The following is a 20,273-nucleotide window of genomic DNA, read 5'->3' as shown; positions in this document are numbered from 1 at the left end:
GTGATCATCCTACAAAAGGTACACAAACACAACATACTTGTAGTCATGACATATCTAGACATATTTTTTTTTGCCATATTGAAAAATGAAAATTTGATATGTGAACATCATATATTTGGTTCATGATGGATTTTTGAACCATGTTATATGAAACGAATTACATGATTTTTTTAAATCAGTAACTCAAATGCTTGAAGGACATCTCTTTTAAAGCAAATCAGGGACATTATTTTTGTGAGCTGATTTTAACATATATCTCTCATACTTTAGTTAATGTTTTTTTTTGTTAGAATTCCCATGCTTCCTTCCTTCCTGGCTGTCTTTACCCCACCCAATCATTTCCCATCCCTTCCCCAAACCTCCTAGCCCCCTCACCAACCATCCATCCTTGATCAAAACACACATGCAAGGCCTTTGTCCAACACGTCTTCCGAGAATCGGTGCGGTGGTGGCGGGAAATAGAAATTACAGCATCAAACCCTAGCAATCCAGAGTTGAAAAGTTTAGTCATCCTTCAACGACCCTAGGGTAGCACTGCCGTCAAAACAGAGCCCGGGTGAGCGAACATCGTCCATTTTACTTTGGGATTGTTTCGGAGGGTAATTGAGTGGATGAATCATCAGTTAAAATGACATACTGGTATTAAGGTAGAAATCACGAGTTTTATCGTTCCTGTATAAATGAAACATCATTAAAATCAAACCCAAAGAACGCTATTTTATGCCCAAGAAGAACTTGTACAAAATAATCCTTTTACAAATTAGTACTTCTTTTGTACTCTCCAATCATTTTCTCACCAGACAGTTAATACTTTTTTCAGTAATGGGTAAATTAATGAAAATATATTAACTTAATATACTTAACCAAACACTATTGATCTATAGAATGAATAAAAAACATATGTAATAAATCAATAAATACAATTTTCCTTTCTGAGTTTGTAACACAATGTAACAATACAAGTCAATTGCAACTTCGCTGTTTCGACCTTTTAACAAAGGAAGTTGTTTAAAAGAAATAGGACTCATTCATGTTACACTGAAATACAATAATCCCATTTTTTCCTTTGAGGATTAACTGATATAATTGTTTCCTGACATCAACAATAAAAAAAAAAAGAAAGTGAAAGAAAAATTAAGAGAGTGGAGAGAAAGAACTAAGGCAGAATCATTAGACTCCTGGATTATCTAATGTTACGGCAAGAGAAACCCTTCTTTATCTCAATTTCATCCTGTTCTTTTAATACCATCTGAAATTCCATACTTCATTTCTTATGAAAATACTACAAACCCTCATCAATTCTGTCATTAGATACATATGAATATCACAGACTTTGTGGCATTGGATCAATTTGGGAACACAACGAATACCTTGGAACTGGGGACCTAAAATAAAGGAAACTTCCGATGGTTTCAGAAAGAAGATTTTTACATTTCAATTGTGAAAAATACCATTATTTGTTATTTTGTTGATCTCTTTCAGCTTTTTTATTATAAGGGGGTACTAGACTACAAAAACAGCTGGACAAGATATAGATACTTATCTCATACCACTAAAAAAGACTTTGCTAATTACCACCTATGTACTATGATTTTGGAAACAATCTCAATGGAATTCATATTTCAACCAATTAAAAAGGGAACGGTATTTTATGCTGTTTAGAGGCAGGTAAAAATTGTAATTATACATATCCTGGGAATACGGATAGTTTATTTAATGCTTAAGCTAGCAAGCAACCTTGTTTAATTTTGAGTGTTAGACATGAGAGAAGATCTCCGGGGAGGGTTTTTGTGTGTTATATGGGTGCATAAAGTATGGATGAATGCCAGAGCTGTCATAATATGAAGCGAGACCTGGGAAAGTTCTTTTTGCAGCTGTACTTTACTCTGCTTCGGATTAGCACTTTAACTTCACATCGGACAGAAAATAAAGAAAGGAAGAAAGAGAGAGAGAGAGAGACAGTGATTGAATGAAGGAAGAAAGATAAACTTAGTAATGAATGATGGAAAGAGAGAAAAAGATAGGCAGAATGCCTGATATGGATATGGACAAAAAGAAAGATACTTAGGTAACAGAAGGGTGTTCAGGGAGAAAGATGTAAAAAAAAAAATCTTACAAGAACAAAGGTAAGAATTAGGATAGGAGAAAGTGAGGCTTAAAAAAGAGCAGAAAATAAACAGAGAAATTTGATAACAAGAAGCTGTGGAAATGCAGGGACATGAGAACATTGAAAAGGAAGATAGATGAGAGAAAGATAGGCAAATAGAGGGGGAAAATACATGAGCAGAGGGAGATAGACAGAGAGAAAGTTTGAAAGAATATTGGTTAGAAAAAGATGAGCAGATCAAAGGAGATTATTTACTGAAAATAGGCACAGGGGAGGGATGAATGGAAAGAAAGTTAGGGACAAACAAAGAAAATACAAAGAGAGAAAAGAAAGAAAACCAAAAAAGAGAATGGAAAACTCTTGTGTCACTGTCATCAGTAAATGGTGGAGGTAGGATTGAGCATGTAAGTATTATCCTACAGAATAAGATTCTTCATAACTTCTTACATGCTGTTTTTTATCATCCAAACGATGATTGAAACATCATCTCTATATACACAAAGCATGGGCACTTGCATCTGAGAAGCAATTTGTTCGATGATGATTAAATCATCGGCCCGATCATACCGCTTGCCCAATTCTATCACATCAAACATCCCACCGTACAAAAGATATAAATCACTAGTAATCATCCATTTGGCAACTCCCACCAAATATCAGATTCAATCTTAATAAGATGTTATTGAGTAATTGCTGAGAACCCAGAAAACATGACAGCCTTTTGCAAGAACTTTGATCAAATTTCCGGCCCACTGGATGAAGAAAGTAATCTGATAAATTTTTTTTGGTAAACACGTCGGTGCTCTCGCTAACAACTTGTAAATAAGACCTCTTCTTAAGATGGAATGATGTGAAGGCTTTCACGGAAGAGGGATGTACTTTCCTTAGTGGGTGGAAGGAACTAACAAATTTAGGCAAATCTTTTGGTATGTACACTAAGTGGGATTAGAAAAAAAATATTTTCAGTCTCCAATTTTGACCATCATCTGTCAAGTTTGCTTGCATCTCCATTTGTAGTTGCGCTTCCACATCCTACTCCAGCACTCCGATGCTTCTCTGAATTCTATCACATTACCATTAAGAATATTGCAATATTCAATGCTACATTTGGATGCTTGCGATACTTTTTCTCTCTGAGAGAATGCAATGTCAGTGGATTTCAATTCATGCAAAATTTAAAAACACTACTGCTTGGGAAGAAAACAAAACTAACAGATTGGGTTGAACCCAATAAGGGTTATAGGTTATAGGGCACAGGAGGGAAGGTGAGAGTGGTGGTGGTATAAAATGTAACAAAAAAAAACAAACCATCGTTAAAGGGAAATCATCTTAGGAACTCCATCTTTACATGCAACCCCAAAACTCATTCAAACCTACATGTAGTCCACTGCCTGGACCATTCTCTAGATCTTGTCTCCCGCATGCATACACTGCAGGGTTTGTGAAACGGGGGGGGGGGGGACTTCATTGAAACTGCAAAGAGATGGGAAGGGAATGTAGCTAGAGCCTTACCTTGAGACGGAAAATACAATACCACGCCCCTAAATCTTGCCTCAAAACCACCATCTATTATCAAAACATTCTACAATTTTCCCCCAAATCCGAAAATTATCATTCTCATTCCAATTCCATTGCTCTATCACAATCATCTATTCAGTCCTGCATTTTTTTTTTGTCCTTCCTATTTTGCCTCCTTCCTTCCTTTCTTTTCCTTCACATGTAAATTGACCTTTTCACTCCAAAATATCCATCCACCTCCTTGAACAACTTTTTTTAAAACTAAATAGTGATTTATATCATGCAAGTGACTGAACTTCGAAGATGTATCAATTCAAAGCTAAAGCGTTCCGAAAACAACAATAATCAAAAATATTTCTAAAGATATATCACCTCTCCTTTGAGATCATCTCCTGACGCATGCCACTAGACCATTTGGAAAGCAGAAGGTTACACAGACATTGTTAGTTACAAGATTTCACTAAAATAAGTCTAAAACAAACAACATCTGCATAATCAACCAATGTTTTAAAGTACGTAGTTTTTTTAACTATGAATTCTAAAAACCCTTGTTTTATATTTACAAAAAGATAAGTCTACAGCATACACATATTTTTGGTATAATCAAAACATTAATTAAAGCCCATAGATACCCTTATCTCTGATATTTGTGCTTTCATTCAAGTTTGTCAAATTCTACCCATTTAATTGTATGGTTAAACTTTTGAACTTGAGAAATATTCTTTTTTAAATCTAAAATTTAGGGTTCATAGTTCTTTCATGAATTGTCAACCACAAAGTTCCTCTAATCATCTAACTTATGCTAGAAATAAAAGAAAACCGAGATGGTGATCAAATCAGTAACAAAAAATAATAAAATCTTTAATTAACAACATGATTTTAAGGAAATAAATAACCATTCCAAACTTTTCATCAGATCATTGGTTGACAAGTTAACCCTTCCCAGAGAGGACATTCATGTAAGACATTCCCTTGGGCTGTCCGCTCATTAGGGATAAGAGGAAACTCATAATTAAGCTCAGCTTTCTCTGATTCGTTAGCCATTCAACCCTTGGGTCGTTTTCTCGGTGCATACTTCACCAATAATCATACCAAACAGTTGATGAGGATGAGTAATGAATCTTGGGTAGAGGGCTTTCTTTGCTTTCGGGCCTTGATTTGCGGTCAGGCGATGAAGCAAAACAACATTTTTGACAGATTGTGTGGTTTTCCCACATATGAGGGCTACGTTTAGTCTTAGGACACGCGACAAATTTGCACCCCAACGCTCATCCCAGACAACAATCTTTCAGGGTTACCTCTCCGACGCCTTGTGGTGGTGTCTGACTAATTGATCCTAACCTGGTTGACCTCTAAATTCAGTTCCTAGTACTGAGCTCATTTACATGTATGTCTATCCTTCTTATATGTTCAAATATTATACTTACTATTGGTAGACTTCCTCTAATTATCTTCATACATCAAAATTTAAAAGAGAAGAGCTATTTTCTCATTGTGCCAAAAACAATTAGTAGACATCATAATATAATTGTAACTAACACTGCAATATCCTTAAAGATAACCTAAATTGCTTATCTCACTTCTCTGAAATGAATTGGAGCAAAACATCTGTTATTCATGTAATTTAAAAGATTATTTGTTTTCAATGTATCTAAATATTTCTTAGTTGAAAACTAACCTCTCTCAGCCTCTGTGGGATCATTTCAAATGGAGAAAAAAGAACATCAAAGAAAATTGCCAGAGGGAAGAAATTAAACACTAATTTCACAGAAAAAAATCAAATGTTGTATCATGCTTTCCAGGGTAATTTTCTTGGATTGTGTCAACTTCATTTTTGACAGAAAAATATGGAATGAATAGAGATAAGAACACAATATAATTTGGGGAAGAACCCCAGTCTACACGCAAACAAACAACAGATATAGAATAATCCCGGAGTGAAGAAAAGAAGAAATGATGTGACTAATGAAGTGTAATGTTTGAGAAGGAATTGAAAGCTACAGGAATATGAATGGATACTTAATAGAAAACAGAAGAATTGGATGGGAATTTCTTTTTTTTAATTACAAAATTGTTTCAGAGGCAAACTGGTTAAAGAGGTAGAAAGTTCATTATTTCTTTCTGGAGGAAATCTGGAGAGGAACAATCAATTATGCTGATATAAACTAATCAATTATCAAGAAAAATCCAATTAACTTAAAAGCAAAAAACATGACAACAATAGATAGGTGATGAGATATGACAGTTTTACAGAGCTAATACAATGAAGGAAAAGGATGAAGCTAGAGTATAGCGAAGTTCATCAAAAATGAAGTTTTCACACAATCCAGGGTCCAATGTACATGGAAGTTGCCAATTTGACACCATGCCAACTCTTGCGAGAAATGGAGCAAAACAAAAAGATTAATTGAAATCCCAACACAGAAGATATCATTGGCAAAGTCAGCTAATTTTGTCCTCCTACTTAAATCCATCAATTTAATGAAAGATGGAGCAATTATTTAAAAACAGATGATAGATTCTTAAATTTCCCAACATACATTTATCAATATCTTGGAACAGTATGGTGCAATGTTTAAATCAAATTCCAACATAGCAGAAATGAATTGGTTGAAACATGCTTTTCCCCATCTTTCCAACACCTATCAGCACTTAGTTGCAATATATTACTAGAATCATAATTCCAATGCCACAAAATATGGCTCTACTTTTTAAATCAAAGAATATTTTCTAGAAATAGGCAAATGAAGCCAGAAAGAAAATTCAAGAATCAGGATATAAAACTTTGACATATTACTTGGGAGGATAAAGGAACTTTATTATTCCATGATAAATTTTGAATAGAGCAACCACATCATGCATTCCTGTTAACTATTGAAACATCATGCACTTGTTGGGGGAGAGGGAGGAGGAGGATGTAATAACATGTACATGTATTAGGGCAAGAAATAAAGGGGGTGAACAAATATTCTATTCCAAGCTCCCCTTTAATGTGATGAAGCAAGGATTACAGCTTCTAGAATAAATTCTTATCCAACCTTTCTCCAAACTGCAACAAAACTAGACAGAACCTGCGAATAGTTAACACCATGCATGCACTAATAACAATTTCCTTTCATCCACCATATACTATAGTTACCCAATACAAGGGAAAATGCATCATTATCAACTTGCCACTTACTTTTCACCAGCATTGGATAGCAGGATTTAAAAAAATTACTTTTCTTATCCCTGGTTGTCTTTTCCATTTTAATTGAAGGAGAAAGCAGAAAGTAAGTATAAACAAAGAAAAATGTGACCGTCAAATAGGTATTCCTTTCATCCTTGGATATACATGTTTGGGTGGGCCAATAATTACAGCAAGTACTAAAGTATTATTACCAAGAATACCACATTAGAACTAGATAAACCCCTTAACTTTTGTTTATTTCACCAATTGGCTAACAATTTCCTGAACTATTGGATTCTTTATAGAGGAACGCGAAGGTCCACATGCCAAAAATACTATCAAGGGAATAATATTTGCATTAAAGTAATCTTTGCAAAGGGATTTCGAGTAGGCAGAATTTTTAGAAAAAAAATAAGGCTGCATATATATCAGAAGGTTGCGAAGTATATACCATGTCTCACAAAGATTGATTAAGATCAATTTCAAACGTCAGATTTTCCAATGAATCTCAAACAATGATTAATGTCATGATAAAAGATTATCACAAAGTTGCAATCAATCTAAAAGTTATGATTGATATGAATTAATCAGCTCTTTGTGAAATCAGTCCTAGGTGGAACTTTTCAACGGTTGAAGGGCTATAGGTAGAGCACTGGTGTTGACGTGATGCTGAAATTTTCTGGCAAGACAAAGGTTTGGAGGGGTGTGGCATGTGTGCGTTAGCAATGGTTCGACCCTATAAACCACTGTCTGCTCAGGAGGTTCCAGCTTTACTGGTGTGTTGGTGGTGTACAATCGGGTATCCCAGGAATGCAAATGGTGTCTTTTTTTTACTAACTACATGTAAGATTCTCCTTCAAGGGATCCACATTCTTCCCTTAGGATTGGGAGTGGTCTATCTATAGGAGTGGGCCCCCTGGAGTGATAGGGTGGGTTTTGCGGGTCAATTCATCGCTACAAACCCGATAACTCTTTCCCAGTTTCCTCTTGCCAAAGGAAACAAGCTTCCTGAAGCCTTTCTTTTTCTTCTGACTCCAAAGAAGATTAGTCGAAGAAATGAAAGAGAAAAGAATCAGAGAGGGAGAACAAAAGAAAAATCAGTGATGGTCAATTATGAATGGAAAATAAATAAGTAGAAATATCCTCGATGTCCATCTGCTAAAGAGAAAAGGAAAATGTATCATTAGTTTTTCGAGGACAAATTCATATTCAATCACTATCATTTTTAATGGTTTGTTGAGGAATTTATTGTTGTATTGATTTTTTAAAAAAATATCAAAATCTTGAAACTTTCCCAGTTGGAACAAAACACTACATCATTAAAAACAAATATTTTGACTGAGAAAGCTTCAAGCAATGATAGAAACTTAAAAAAAGACCTGAACAATTAAACATTCTCCAAAAGGTGTACAAAAATCATTTGAATTCATGATTAGAAGATAATTGAATTGTTTTTTTTTCTCGTTTTCGGCGATCAAATTTTTAGCTGACCACATTTGATGATGTAAAAAATGAATTCATAATAGTGATAATCAATAATACAAAATCAAACTAACATGAAAGATAATCTTAATTAGCTATGAGAAGTAGAAATAAAGGAGGGAATTTTTTTAACTGAAAAAGACTGTACAGTGTACATGATATCTAAAAAATACATATATCTATGAAAAATGATGAGTCATTTTAATATTAGATCATCACATGCCAATGTGCTAACTGATAAAACAACATGCTTGTATCAAACCAAAAGTGTGATTAAATTAAGTTCCATCTACATTCATTATTTCTTTTAAAAAATACCAAAATTCAAGAAAAAACATTCAAAATAAAATCAGAAATTGAAATATATCTAAATGAGTGAATAAAAAAAAGTCTTTTTATAAAACTTCTGAAAACATAAAAAATTGAAAAGAATAAATACTAACAAAATAAATAAAGTCACCTATTAATCCCTCTTAGTACGAAATGAGAGACTCAATTTGTCTTTAACTGTCAAACAAGAAATAAACATTTTATCAAGAAAAAACAAAAAAGATAACCATGGATAAATAAACTAATGATGACAAGCAAACAACTTGCAGCTAATCTATTTTGAGTAAAATACAACTCAGAACAGAGACACCAATCACACTGCAAATAAATAAGTTAGTAAAAATGAAAAGGGTGGTTAAAGGGTGGTAAACAGTGTTTATGAGGTTTCTGGGGGCATTAAACAACTCATTTTAGAGGTTTTGTGATATGCATGTTCCTACTTGATCCTGAAAATGACCGCCACAACTCATGTTTCTGCAAGTATGTGCTTGATGTCTTTTGGATGGTCCTTTTTCACAGACCTGCCAACCTCTGGGAATGAAAAATTGTATTCTGTGATCTAAAAAACTATTTTTTCCCCAAAGAGTGTATTTTATAATCAAATGCGTGGCGCACTCGCTCATTGCGGTGCTCAAGCTACATGCAAGCTAAAATGTGCACTGCTCTTGCAGATGAAAAAAAAAAACATTGAAACATTTGTATATCTCACCCTGGTTTTAACAAAATGATTGAAAAAAAAGTTACAAGAAATTACATTGATCTAATAACCATATTTGTGTTTAGTTTTATGAAATAGGACGTATTTAGTAAAGAAAGAGCGTACTGCCATATTTTGGTTGCAAAAACATACTAAATATGCCAAAAACGTACTGGTTGGCAGGTCTGTTTTCAGGATCAAACACATCGCCAAGAATGATTATTTCTACAAGTGCATTTTCGTTTTATATCATTTGATATGGTTGCTTGAAAATGTTCCTTGTTCTGAAATGAATGCTGTGCATGTGTATTATATTCAGGTGCAGCATCCCAGATTGGACCCCCAGATCTTCCAAATAATAAAAAAAACATACATACAATAATAATAATAAAAGGAGATAAAATTAAACAAAAGTAGGGAAAAGAGGAAGAAAAAACTGTATTGAAAAAAGAAGGCCGAGTAATGAACCTATCCCATTATTGTCGTAATCATAAATTATTGGCATCCCCTCATAATCCAACTTACCCCCCCCCCCTCCGGCTTAATCTCTGGTTTCACCCCTGATTGAACATACACTCTTGAAAATGTGATATTTCCACCCTTATTTCATTTGCAATCTGTCCCTATATGCAGATAAGAGAACACAACAGACCAAACCGTATTCTACTCGTTCTCATTAAAAGTTATATCGTCAGATGCATATATGTTAACACACTTGAGAACAGAGTAACATTCAGAATAAAGTTGACAACCAACAAAACATGCAGGTTGGGTTAATTTGTCAATAAATTTTCTAATGTGTATTTACCTGATAACTTAAATCTTGCGAAATTATAGTTATTCAATTTCATCAGTGATTTGTATTTTTGCAAGACAAATTCTATAATTACAAGAAATTTCCTTTGATTTATTGAAAAGTTTTAATGTTGCCCGATCAGAATTGTAGAATTTGAAAACGATTCATCTTAGCAATTTCAATGCTTTGTATATGACTGCTAAAATGTATTTTGTATAGCACTTTAATACCTTAATGATTTTAAATGAAATCTTTTCCTCAATAATGTCAAATCAAATATGTATCTTAAAAATATATCATTTATAAGTGCTTAACAGCTTATAATATTTAAACAAATATTGGTGTGTTTGTGTGTAAGTTTACTGTAGCTTTTGTGCTATATTTTGCTGTGATGTGTACAAAGACGTGTGTTATGTTGGAATACTTACCTTATTCTTTTCGTTCACAGAAAATTTATCCAAATATTTGAAGAACTTTTGGTCAGTTTCAAAATTAAATAAAAGGAGGAACAATACACACATGACAATGGGTCACAGGGAATACAATATATACATAACATGGAAACAAAACTATAGCACGGATGAGTGGGTATATAAGGAAACATGGCTTAGAATTCAGCCATAATGTAAATACTATTTTCCCTCCTGGGCCTCTACATGTATATATTGAGAAATGATTTTAAATGGCCTTTCCAAAGTGATCTTTGAATGTTGAATAGTAAGCTTTACCCTTATTTCTAATAGCAACCGTATGCTTTACAAGTACACTAAGAAGGTAGCTATGGTTTAACATCATTTCCACAGGGTTAATTGGCTTTGATACCAAGTTGGGGGGGGGATACATGGACACAAAAGCTCCCACTAGCCCAGGAGGGTTGTGATTTAAGTTGCGGTAAATAATTTAGCTAGAATCTGCTACACATAAAACTGAACATTACAGCGTTGCTTTGACTTGCAAACATGGATAAAATGAGCTTCGCTTAGCTGTGAGCAAATGAAAACATTTAATAAGTATTAAAAAAAAATCCATTAAAAAAAGACTTTTGAATCAGATACAAAGAAGAATGAAATAACATTAAGGCTTTGAATCAATTCAAAACTTGGTATCAAAGTACCAAATATCATTTTCTTCCAAGTTCTTAATCACTCCTACCCCTCCTAACAATTTGTAGTATAAATATAATGTGTATTTACAATTTTAAATGGCAACAAGCAAATGAATGAAATAACCCTAATAAAAAAAAATAAAGTCTATTGAAACAAAGTCTGCTATACATTAAATTTTTTGGCTCACACTGTGAAAATCAATTATAAAGATAAGTGCATATAAACAGTTAATGAGTGGGGTCATAAGGATTTGGTTGGGTTGGACTTTGTAGGATTTAAATGTAACAGCAAATGAATGTGACATATATCATGCATGACAATTTGCAACAAATTGTAGGAATGCAAAATTGATAAAAATAATCTGTTAGTTTTCATTGACAATCCAATGGGGTATTTTACGTTCAGATGATCATTCTAACAGAATTACAAAATACAGATGAATGAATGCGAATTGATGTTATCCTATGAATAATACCTGCATCATAAGATAAACACTAGAAGATTTTTTTTCAATAAAGTATTGTACCATTAACAGGGATATAAGTGATGATGATAACAATCATGATGATGATTTGGATTTTGATAATGGTAATGATAAATAATATATTTTTATTTTAATTAGTGAAAATCAATTTTATTATCATGTCATACCTTCTTCTTGACTTTTTCTTCTCCACCCTTCCCCTTCTTGTCTCCCTTCTTTGGAGGTTCTTCTTCCGGCATCATGATCACATGGTCACCCTCTCCGGCATTCTCATGACTGTGAGTGCTGCCCTCTCTTGGCTGACCTGGAGCAGTCTGTGCAGCTGGGGGCAGTGGTGTCTTGCCATCTTCTGCCAGTGTAGGCATCTCTTTATATGAGAATGATTGGGGAAAGAGGAAGACAATGGAAAATAGGAAGGTTAATCGAATACCTCCATCAACTGATTCATTACGTAAGATGAAAAAAAAAGTGGTTTAAAACACCTGATACATAATGATAATCACTCTCATAATTACCAGTCTATTAAACAACCAGCAACTTCATCACCTTGAATGGCACATTCATAAAGCCGATTTTCAAACATTAAGCATAAGCTTCTAAGCTTACTTCGGAAGTTAGGCAAACAGATTCTCAGTAGACTTTAAGACCTGACATAATTTTTTCATCAAAACAACATTCAAAACGGAGCTATTTCCTACAGACAAAGAAATGTTTGTCAACATCAACACTCTGCAAATGATCACAATTTTTACTGAATATTTTATGCATTTTCTGAAGGCTATTTATTTGAAATTATGTCATATCTAATAATCATAAACACTGAACAATTTAAATTATCTGACATATGGAGTCTGCAAGACAGCTTGAAAAATGACATCTTTGATAATAAATGGGAAGAAATATATAATTGAAGTTTACTGTTGATTTCTAGAACTAAAAAGCAAGCATATGCACACAAAACATATAGCAAAAGTTATTTATAGAACACGGTAGGAAGCATTTTTTCAGAAGGTGAGTGATTTCATACATGTAAAATTCTACTCCAGCTTTCTACAAAACTAAAGACAGATCTGCACAGATAATGAAAACTAGAGCATTGATACAAAATGAAACAGCTTTCAAACTACATGACCCATATGTATGCATGTTACAATATGAGAAACAACTTTTTCCTATATGAGAAACAATTTATGAGAAACAAACATTTTCCCACAACACTGGCATTTCCCTAAGAAAAAGAAACTCTGTTCATATACGGTAAGAAACTTAATAATTGTTCAATAATATCTATATACTCATTTCTACCTGTTTGCCCATTGCTGCTTTTCAATATTCATTACAGTGTTCATCTCTTGCTTATTATTTTTGTTGCAACAAAGATATAGTGGCTGATAGCACAAATACCTGATCTTTTTTTTTTTAAATACAAATTATTGTTAAAGAATATCAGAGTAAATATGTTTCACAAAACACAACAACGGGTGAGGGGTAGGAAAATATGCATGTGAAACATCACTACAACAGTGACTTGTGCAAGTTAACAAATATAATTATTATTGGTTAGTGAATATCAAATAGTAGTGATAACTGAAGAAAGGAACAAAGACAATTTATTTTAAAAAAACACACAACGAGATTTAGAAAAATTAATGTTCATTGCTTAACATTGATTGTGGTATCCATAATTTTTTTTTTCTTCTACATTTTCTTTTTTTTTACAATTGAAAGGAAAATACAAATGAAATACGGACAACTGGACTCATTTGATTGGATTTGGCCTGATGTGATCACTATTAACATTATTAATACTTCATTCAAGTACTTAGCAAAATTACAATTACTTAATTTTCAATATGAACTTTCATATAATTTATTTAACTGTCAGTTGTTGCAATACGCCCAACTTTGCATTGACTTGGAAGATTGTGTAGCAGCTTATTTTAGTTGACTTTGTGTTTCAAATCAATTGAAGAGTTTCAAATTTAATCATTCTAAAAAGAAATTTGGATAAGAGCCACATTCCTTTTACATTTCAACAACATAAAGTGGCAAATTTCCAGATGGGAGGATTAAAAACAACTATCTCAATAATATTCTAAAATTGTTTGCCCCTCCTTTGCGTGATTTAAGAATCATTGTAAATTGGCAACTAATCCAAGGTGTAATGGGAGGGGTATACAAATAGAAGTTATTTTTGTCTAAATATTTCCTGTTGTTGCATGTAATTAAAACATTTATGAAACCCATGTTACCAACCTCTGGCATATCAAAATGGCTTAATGGGAAAGACAAACTGAATTAAAATTGATTTTTACTTCATATTGCATAAACTAAGTTATTCTATAAAGGCTTGATGTCCACACACTGGCTTTGGGGCATTTCCATTTATTTTATTTGGTGTCAAAAAAGTTATCTTTTTTATTTGAATTTAAACTATCTGCTGGTGAAACAGGTTTTATATAGTTTGGTGTTACAGATTTCTTATAGTTGATTTAAATAAGGTAAGTCACTCTTCATTAGACTTGATTTTGGAGCAATATCACACAATCATAACAACAAATGCAGCTGCACATGTTAACTACAACAATACAGTGCATGCGATGTACAATGAAACTTACTAGCAATTTTAATGGGGGAGCAAGCCAATGATAACCCATAGCGGGCAATTTCAGACATTATCAAAATTCGTGACAGATAGCGTTATCAGTCACCAGTGGTGATCAGCAACTGCCACAGCATCACAAGGTGCAAAATATCGCAACAGGCTATCAGTAACATGACTTTTAAATGGTATCACCACTTGCGACCTATCATGCATCACAATGCAAATTGTCCAGGGTGACATTATTACGTCAAAATGCAAATCATTGTAAAAGTATTACGCACAACCAAGGCCAACTAGTTATCAACATTGGTGATCAGTAACACATATTTCAAATCTTTTCGCACGTTGTCATCCGCAGCACAAATGTGGACGCATTTCTTGCGATAAAGTAGCAATATGTTATCCAACGCCATCGGCGACGACGCACGAAAGGGGTGTGTCTTGTACATCCAATACTTTGTTTGCTCATATCGTTTGAGGGCAACTAATGTTACAACACTTATTTCTGCCAAGTCAAATACCGAGTCAAGGTAACTCGAAAACTAGTCACTTTGACTCCCAACAGAGTCAACTTCTAGCTGGCGCCAATCCAAGTCAAACCTAACTCCTCCGAAAGAAGAGCAAAATATCATATCACTATCAAATATAACCATGATGAGCATGATTTCAGCATAATTTACTGCATAGACAATCTTATTGCTCAGCAATGCAAATCTATGGACTTGTATCATAAAGCTGTGCAATCGATCATAAAGCTATGCATTCGATCATAAGGCTGGGTTCTTTAATTGATCATAAATAGTAAGCATTGCAATCAATCATAAAAATAGCCCAATGATTAGATGTTAAACTCCACGTTACTAGGCCCTGTACATCTAATTAACTGTATATCTATTTTTTTTTTTTTTTGTAAAGCACAGATTTACTTTCTTGGATTTGAAATATTTGGAGCACTTTCCTTGAGCATTTTTTTTTACTGATTTAGCAGGATTAAAACTTAAATTCTCACTCTGAATATATTTGACAATAAGGAATGTGAATTATTTAAAGAAAAAGACAATAGTTAGATTTAGATATTGGATATTGATACCGTCTTATCTTGAAAGGACACAAAAAATTAGAAATAGTAAGAAAATTAGACAGAAGTTTGATAAAATTAGTTACACCTTGTGTGTAGGTATAAGAACTGTGTGCAGAAAACCTGGGTGAAATAAGAAAACATCATTTGGTTAGTAACAGTTTGCTATTCATGAAAGTGCAATGTGAGTAACACCTACAAAGCACATAGGAAATAATTTTTTATATATACTAATACTATATAGGTTATCTTAATGATGGTGTAGTATTCTCAATTCTTATGAATACAGCAAAATGCATGATTTTGGGATCACTAATTATCTTTGTCGATTCATAAATCACATAAAAACAAAAATAAATGAAAAATCCAAAAGTATGCAATGGGATTTTTTTCAATGAAAGCCAGTTGAAACACTGAAAAAAATAACCTGCAACATCTTCTTGCTACATTAATGAGTGTATTTTATATATATATTTTTAAAGTTTTTAAAAAGACAACCATATGAAGATGTAATGAACACTCTGAAGTATGAAGTCTGAACAGATGCAAATTTTATATTGTTAGTAATGGTTACATATCAAGATGCGATGGTGAAATACGGACTAAATATTCTACCACTCACTGCGCAGCCCAAGTCAGTCCCACATGTGACAACAGTATGTCATTGATGGATTAAATATGATGTAAAGACAAGAACCAGCATGGGGTGAATTTTGAATTTCAGTAGAAGATAGATAAAATGGAGGGAATTAAGGCAAGCTTGGACTGACACTACGAGAAGGGATGGTTTAATTGTGGGCTGGGCTGACCTGGCTTCGATTTGGTTAACTTCCGTATGCTTGTTTCCAATAAATCGCTAGAAATAAGGGCCACTTCGTCTCCTGTTATACCAAGACCATCTTCATCTTTCCCTATACACATCGAAAGGTAAGAGATTATTTGGAGCAGAGAAATTCCCATCAGAATAAAGTCTGATAAAGTCTACCGGTTTGATTCTCCATCAATATTAATATTCAAATTCCTCATTCGGATTTAAGGCTCTGTAAAGTTTGGAATACAATGAGGTTCCTACAACCTTCTTCTTTACAAAGACAGAAAATTAATGAATGACCAATAAAGGAAAGAGTGCATTGTTACATGACACTTGCATGATGTTTATTAGAAAATGTGAAGTAAATGATAACTTATTGCAGAGACATAAGATCATAGTACCCTTCGTATAAATGAAACCCTCGATTGCCAGCCCCCCCCCAAAAAAAAGACCCCAAAAATCTGTAAGTCAATAACTAATTTTATCTACTGTATGCATGTTAATGAGCTTTCTGTCTTTTACCCGATTCGTATTACCAACACTGTCCCTTTCATAGTCTTCAAATGGGAATTATACATTTGCAGAGCAAACTTGCTCAAAATCTAAATAAATACACCTTTTAACCCGTTTTAATTTCTTCAATGATATGAATGATAGAAAAAAGAAATCATGACTCAAATTTCAAGATGTAAACAATACATGATTTATATACAGAAAAAGATGACTGGATGTCAAAGGAAGGTTGGGTTCCTCAAACAATATTTCAAAGCACTGTTGAGTGTGTCTCATGCATATTTACATGTATATGTGTGATTGTTGTACAGGCCTGCATGTATATATTAGGGTATTTATTATGATAATTCTAGCATATTTCTTTTGTCACAGTAAACTTGCTCTTTCCACTCGAACAGGCAACTAAAATTTTTTTTTATCTTTTATTTAACAATATGTACATGTACCTTAAAGCTTATTGCAATATGAACCAATTAAGAAAAATGAATTTGTACACAATTTACACTAATGATGATAATCATTGTACATGTATATGAGTGCAGCATATCCTATCATCAAATAAGAATTCAACTATTCAAGGTCTTTAAATTTTGGCTGGTGGAGCCAAAAATAAGTTCCAATGCTTCTTTTTGTATCTTTCCTTAGTTTTTATGTATAACATACCATTCATTTAAACAATTAGATTTTGAATGTCATCACAGCTGATCCACATAAGCAAAATCCTGGCTTTTGCCAATCAAACCTACATGTTCTCTTTGACCACTTTCAAAGCATTTTATCACAGATATACACTGTACAGTAATGTTGTCATAATAACACAGACTTGTACATTAAAATGAAAATAGACTTGACATGGGATATACATGAAACCAACCCCCTCTTTCTCCTTCTCCCCTCTAACTTCCATGCTCTTTTACTCCCCCTCCAAATCTCTCTCTCATAAACTAAAGATGCATTCTTCATTCTTTTATTCACAATCTACACAAAAAAAAACACTTACATACATGTATACTCGATGCAAAGTGCAAATCGTGCTTCACATGTATTAATTCCTTTGATTTTGCACATGAAACATGCATGGCACACACCAGGTCAACATGTTTACCATTTCGTCCACAAATTTTCAGACTGTAAACGATTGGAACACTATTTATTCAAACAAGGTTTTACGGGCATGCTGTTAAACATAAGCATTAGATAAAAAGCATCATACATTGACAAGCAGAAGAAGAACAGTGTCAAGTGCTCAAAGCATCTACAAACAAATATAACCACAGTTGACTGCAATTAGATAATCACGATAAAACCACGGAAGAGAGAGTGTTAGTATGAGAGCGCATGAAGACGTAAAAAATGTCATTGTATCGATTTTACATGAATACGACACAACTAAATCTAAGTTGTATGACTGTAGTGATAAGAGTGTTGAATGAGATGAATGGGAATAAAGCACAGCAAAGCGGGGCGTGTCTACTGGGTTACCTTTCTCAGCCGGTGATGTCCCCTCGGCAGAGGGTTGTTGTTGTGGTGGTTGTTGTGCTTGTTGTTGGGGCTGTTGTTGCTGTTGAGGTGGTGCGGGGGTTCTTGCACCATTACCATTGGTTGCTACAACAGTGTGGAAACGTTATACAGTTAAAACCTGCACACAAAGACCGGCTACATCATGGGGTAAGATTGGCCAAGCCTTTATAAACAGGTTACGACACACCTCTACTGAGGGGGTGCCAATGGAGGGAACTCGGTAGCTTTTTATGATCATTATCTAAAGAGAAAGGTTACTCTATTTATAGCAAAATTACACTGTAAATACTATGGCGTTAAAACTGACACCAATTGGTGTTTATAGAGGACCACACCCTGAGATGTTAAAATTACACCCTAGAGATTAAACATAACACCAAAGAGTGTAAATGTAACAAAACTTGTTGTAATAACACCTATAGGTGTAAAACTAACACCACCAATTTAACACCGGTGTAAAATAACTGGTGTGGTCCTCTTTGTACACCAGTTAACACCACAGTTTTTGCTGTGTACGATTGTGACCATCCACATGAAAACCAATAACATACTGTATAACAGGGCAAGGTGCTCTGTTACTTACCCAAACAGTCACTTGGTCTTCCAATTCAAAATTTAGAAAGTTAGCTTTAATGGCAAAGAGAGTAATGATTCGTCTCCATACTGTCAAAATTTGATGCCGAAAGTCAAACCCAAAATACATGTTTCCATGACTGCTTGGACTTTCTTTGAAGCTCTCACTCCAATTCTTCCACATTTATAATAAAGTACTTGAGAGGATTATTGTTGATCAATTAATATATCATTTTAGCTTAACAGTTGTTTTTTCAACCTGAACGAAAATCACAGAATTCATTTGGATGACTTATGACGGGTTTTGAGGTGGACGGTCACAATCGGTCTTAACAGACACATTGAAAAAGCTCTTAAAATCATAGAACATAACAATTAAATTATTCAAGAAATTGAAAAAAAGTAAAACAGGCATTCATAGATTGGGTGCATCAAATTGTCTGGTCTTTAAGTTTCTTGGCTGTCGCATTTAGAAATACAATACATACATAAAGTACTAAAATTATGCTTTAAGACGAAAAAGCATAATGGAAATAATGAACTTGTGTACATGTACATGTATATAGGCAGGTTACAACTTGAGTATAAAATTTTATAAAGCAATCAGGCTCTTAATTAGGGTTGGATTGAGGGTTGGGGGGAAAAAGTAAGCTGTTACATTCATCATAACCAGTTTAGATACTTTCGACACACCACATACAGGGAATTATCTTTCTCCAATGACAGTTCAATCCATGAGTGAATATTACACCAAATATGAAATCTTAAATTAGCCACTGATGTGAGTTAAACTGCTTGTTTGCCCAGCTGTGATACAAAAAGGATCATTACATTAATTTCAGACATCGTTGATACCAAATTATAATGTACCCCTGAGACCCTTTTCCAAAGCACAGGCTTTGGCTGGATGTGAAAGCGTTTTGGCAGGGCTCAGAGGCAGTTCAAATTTGAAGAGGTTATTTTATTAAACAAATAATCAGTGATATCACTGACAACTGGTATAAGCTACTGGAATCCTTTAATTTGATTGGTTGAGATCAACTTAGTCAGATAAAATCACTGACTAAACCTTTCATAAAATGCTTCCTCGTCAGGGCAGATGGATATCCAGATGAGTAAGGATACAAAGCTTTAAGATTAACTAAATCAAGTCACACATGCATAATTACGACTGGTGATTCAGCTGAAACAAATTTTTATCAGCATAAGTTTTTAGCCTGCCATAATTTTGGTGATGTGAACTTTCATTGGTAGATTTTGAGTCGCCAAATACTCCAAAACTTGTGCTAGGTGGGAAAGGGGTAGGTACACATATATGTCAAACCAGGTCACCATTGCAGAAAAGGTACCATTGGATGGCAAGGTTACCATAATGGTTTTATGCAACGGGGCCTAGAGGAGTATTTCATGAATCATCTTGTCTGTGATTCGCTCTCAGCCAATAAGACGTGAGGATTTCCATAGCACAAGCAATTTGGAAGAA

General features: G+C 33.9%; 1 protein-coding gene across 1 annotated transcript in view; it reads right to left on the bottom strand.

Moving 5' to 3' along the window:
* LOC121425408 (myoferlin-like) overlaps positions 1–20,273 on the bottom strand; it is a 127,976-nt gene that overhangs the window by 24,625 nt on the left and 83,078 nt on the right. The window contains 4 exon segments of the mRNA XM_041621453.1: positions 10,528–10,572; positions 11,857–12,056; positions 16,182–16,283; positions 18,179–18,301. Coding sequence (XP_041477387.1) covers positions 10,528–10,572; positions 11,857–12,056; positions 16,182–16,283; positions 18,179–18,301 — 470 coding nt within the window.

This window comes from Lytechinus variegatus, chromosome 12, assembly GCF_018143015.1.
Source record: "Lytechinus variegatus isolate NC3 chromosome 12, Lvar_3.0, whole genome shotgun sequence".
NCBI classification, from domain to species: Eukaryota; Metazoa; Echinodermata; class Echinoidea; order Temnopleuroida; family Toxopneustidae; genus Lytechinus; species Lytechinus variegatus.
This window is presented reverse-complemented; position numbering and strand designations above follow the sequence as displayed.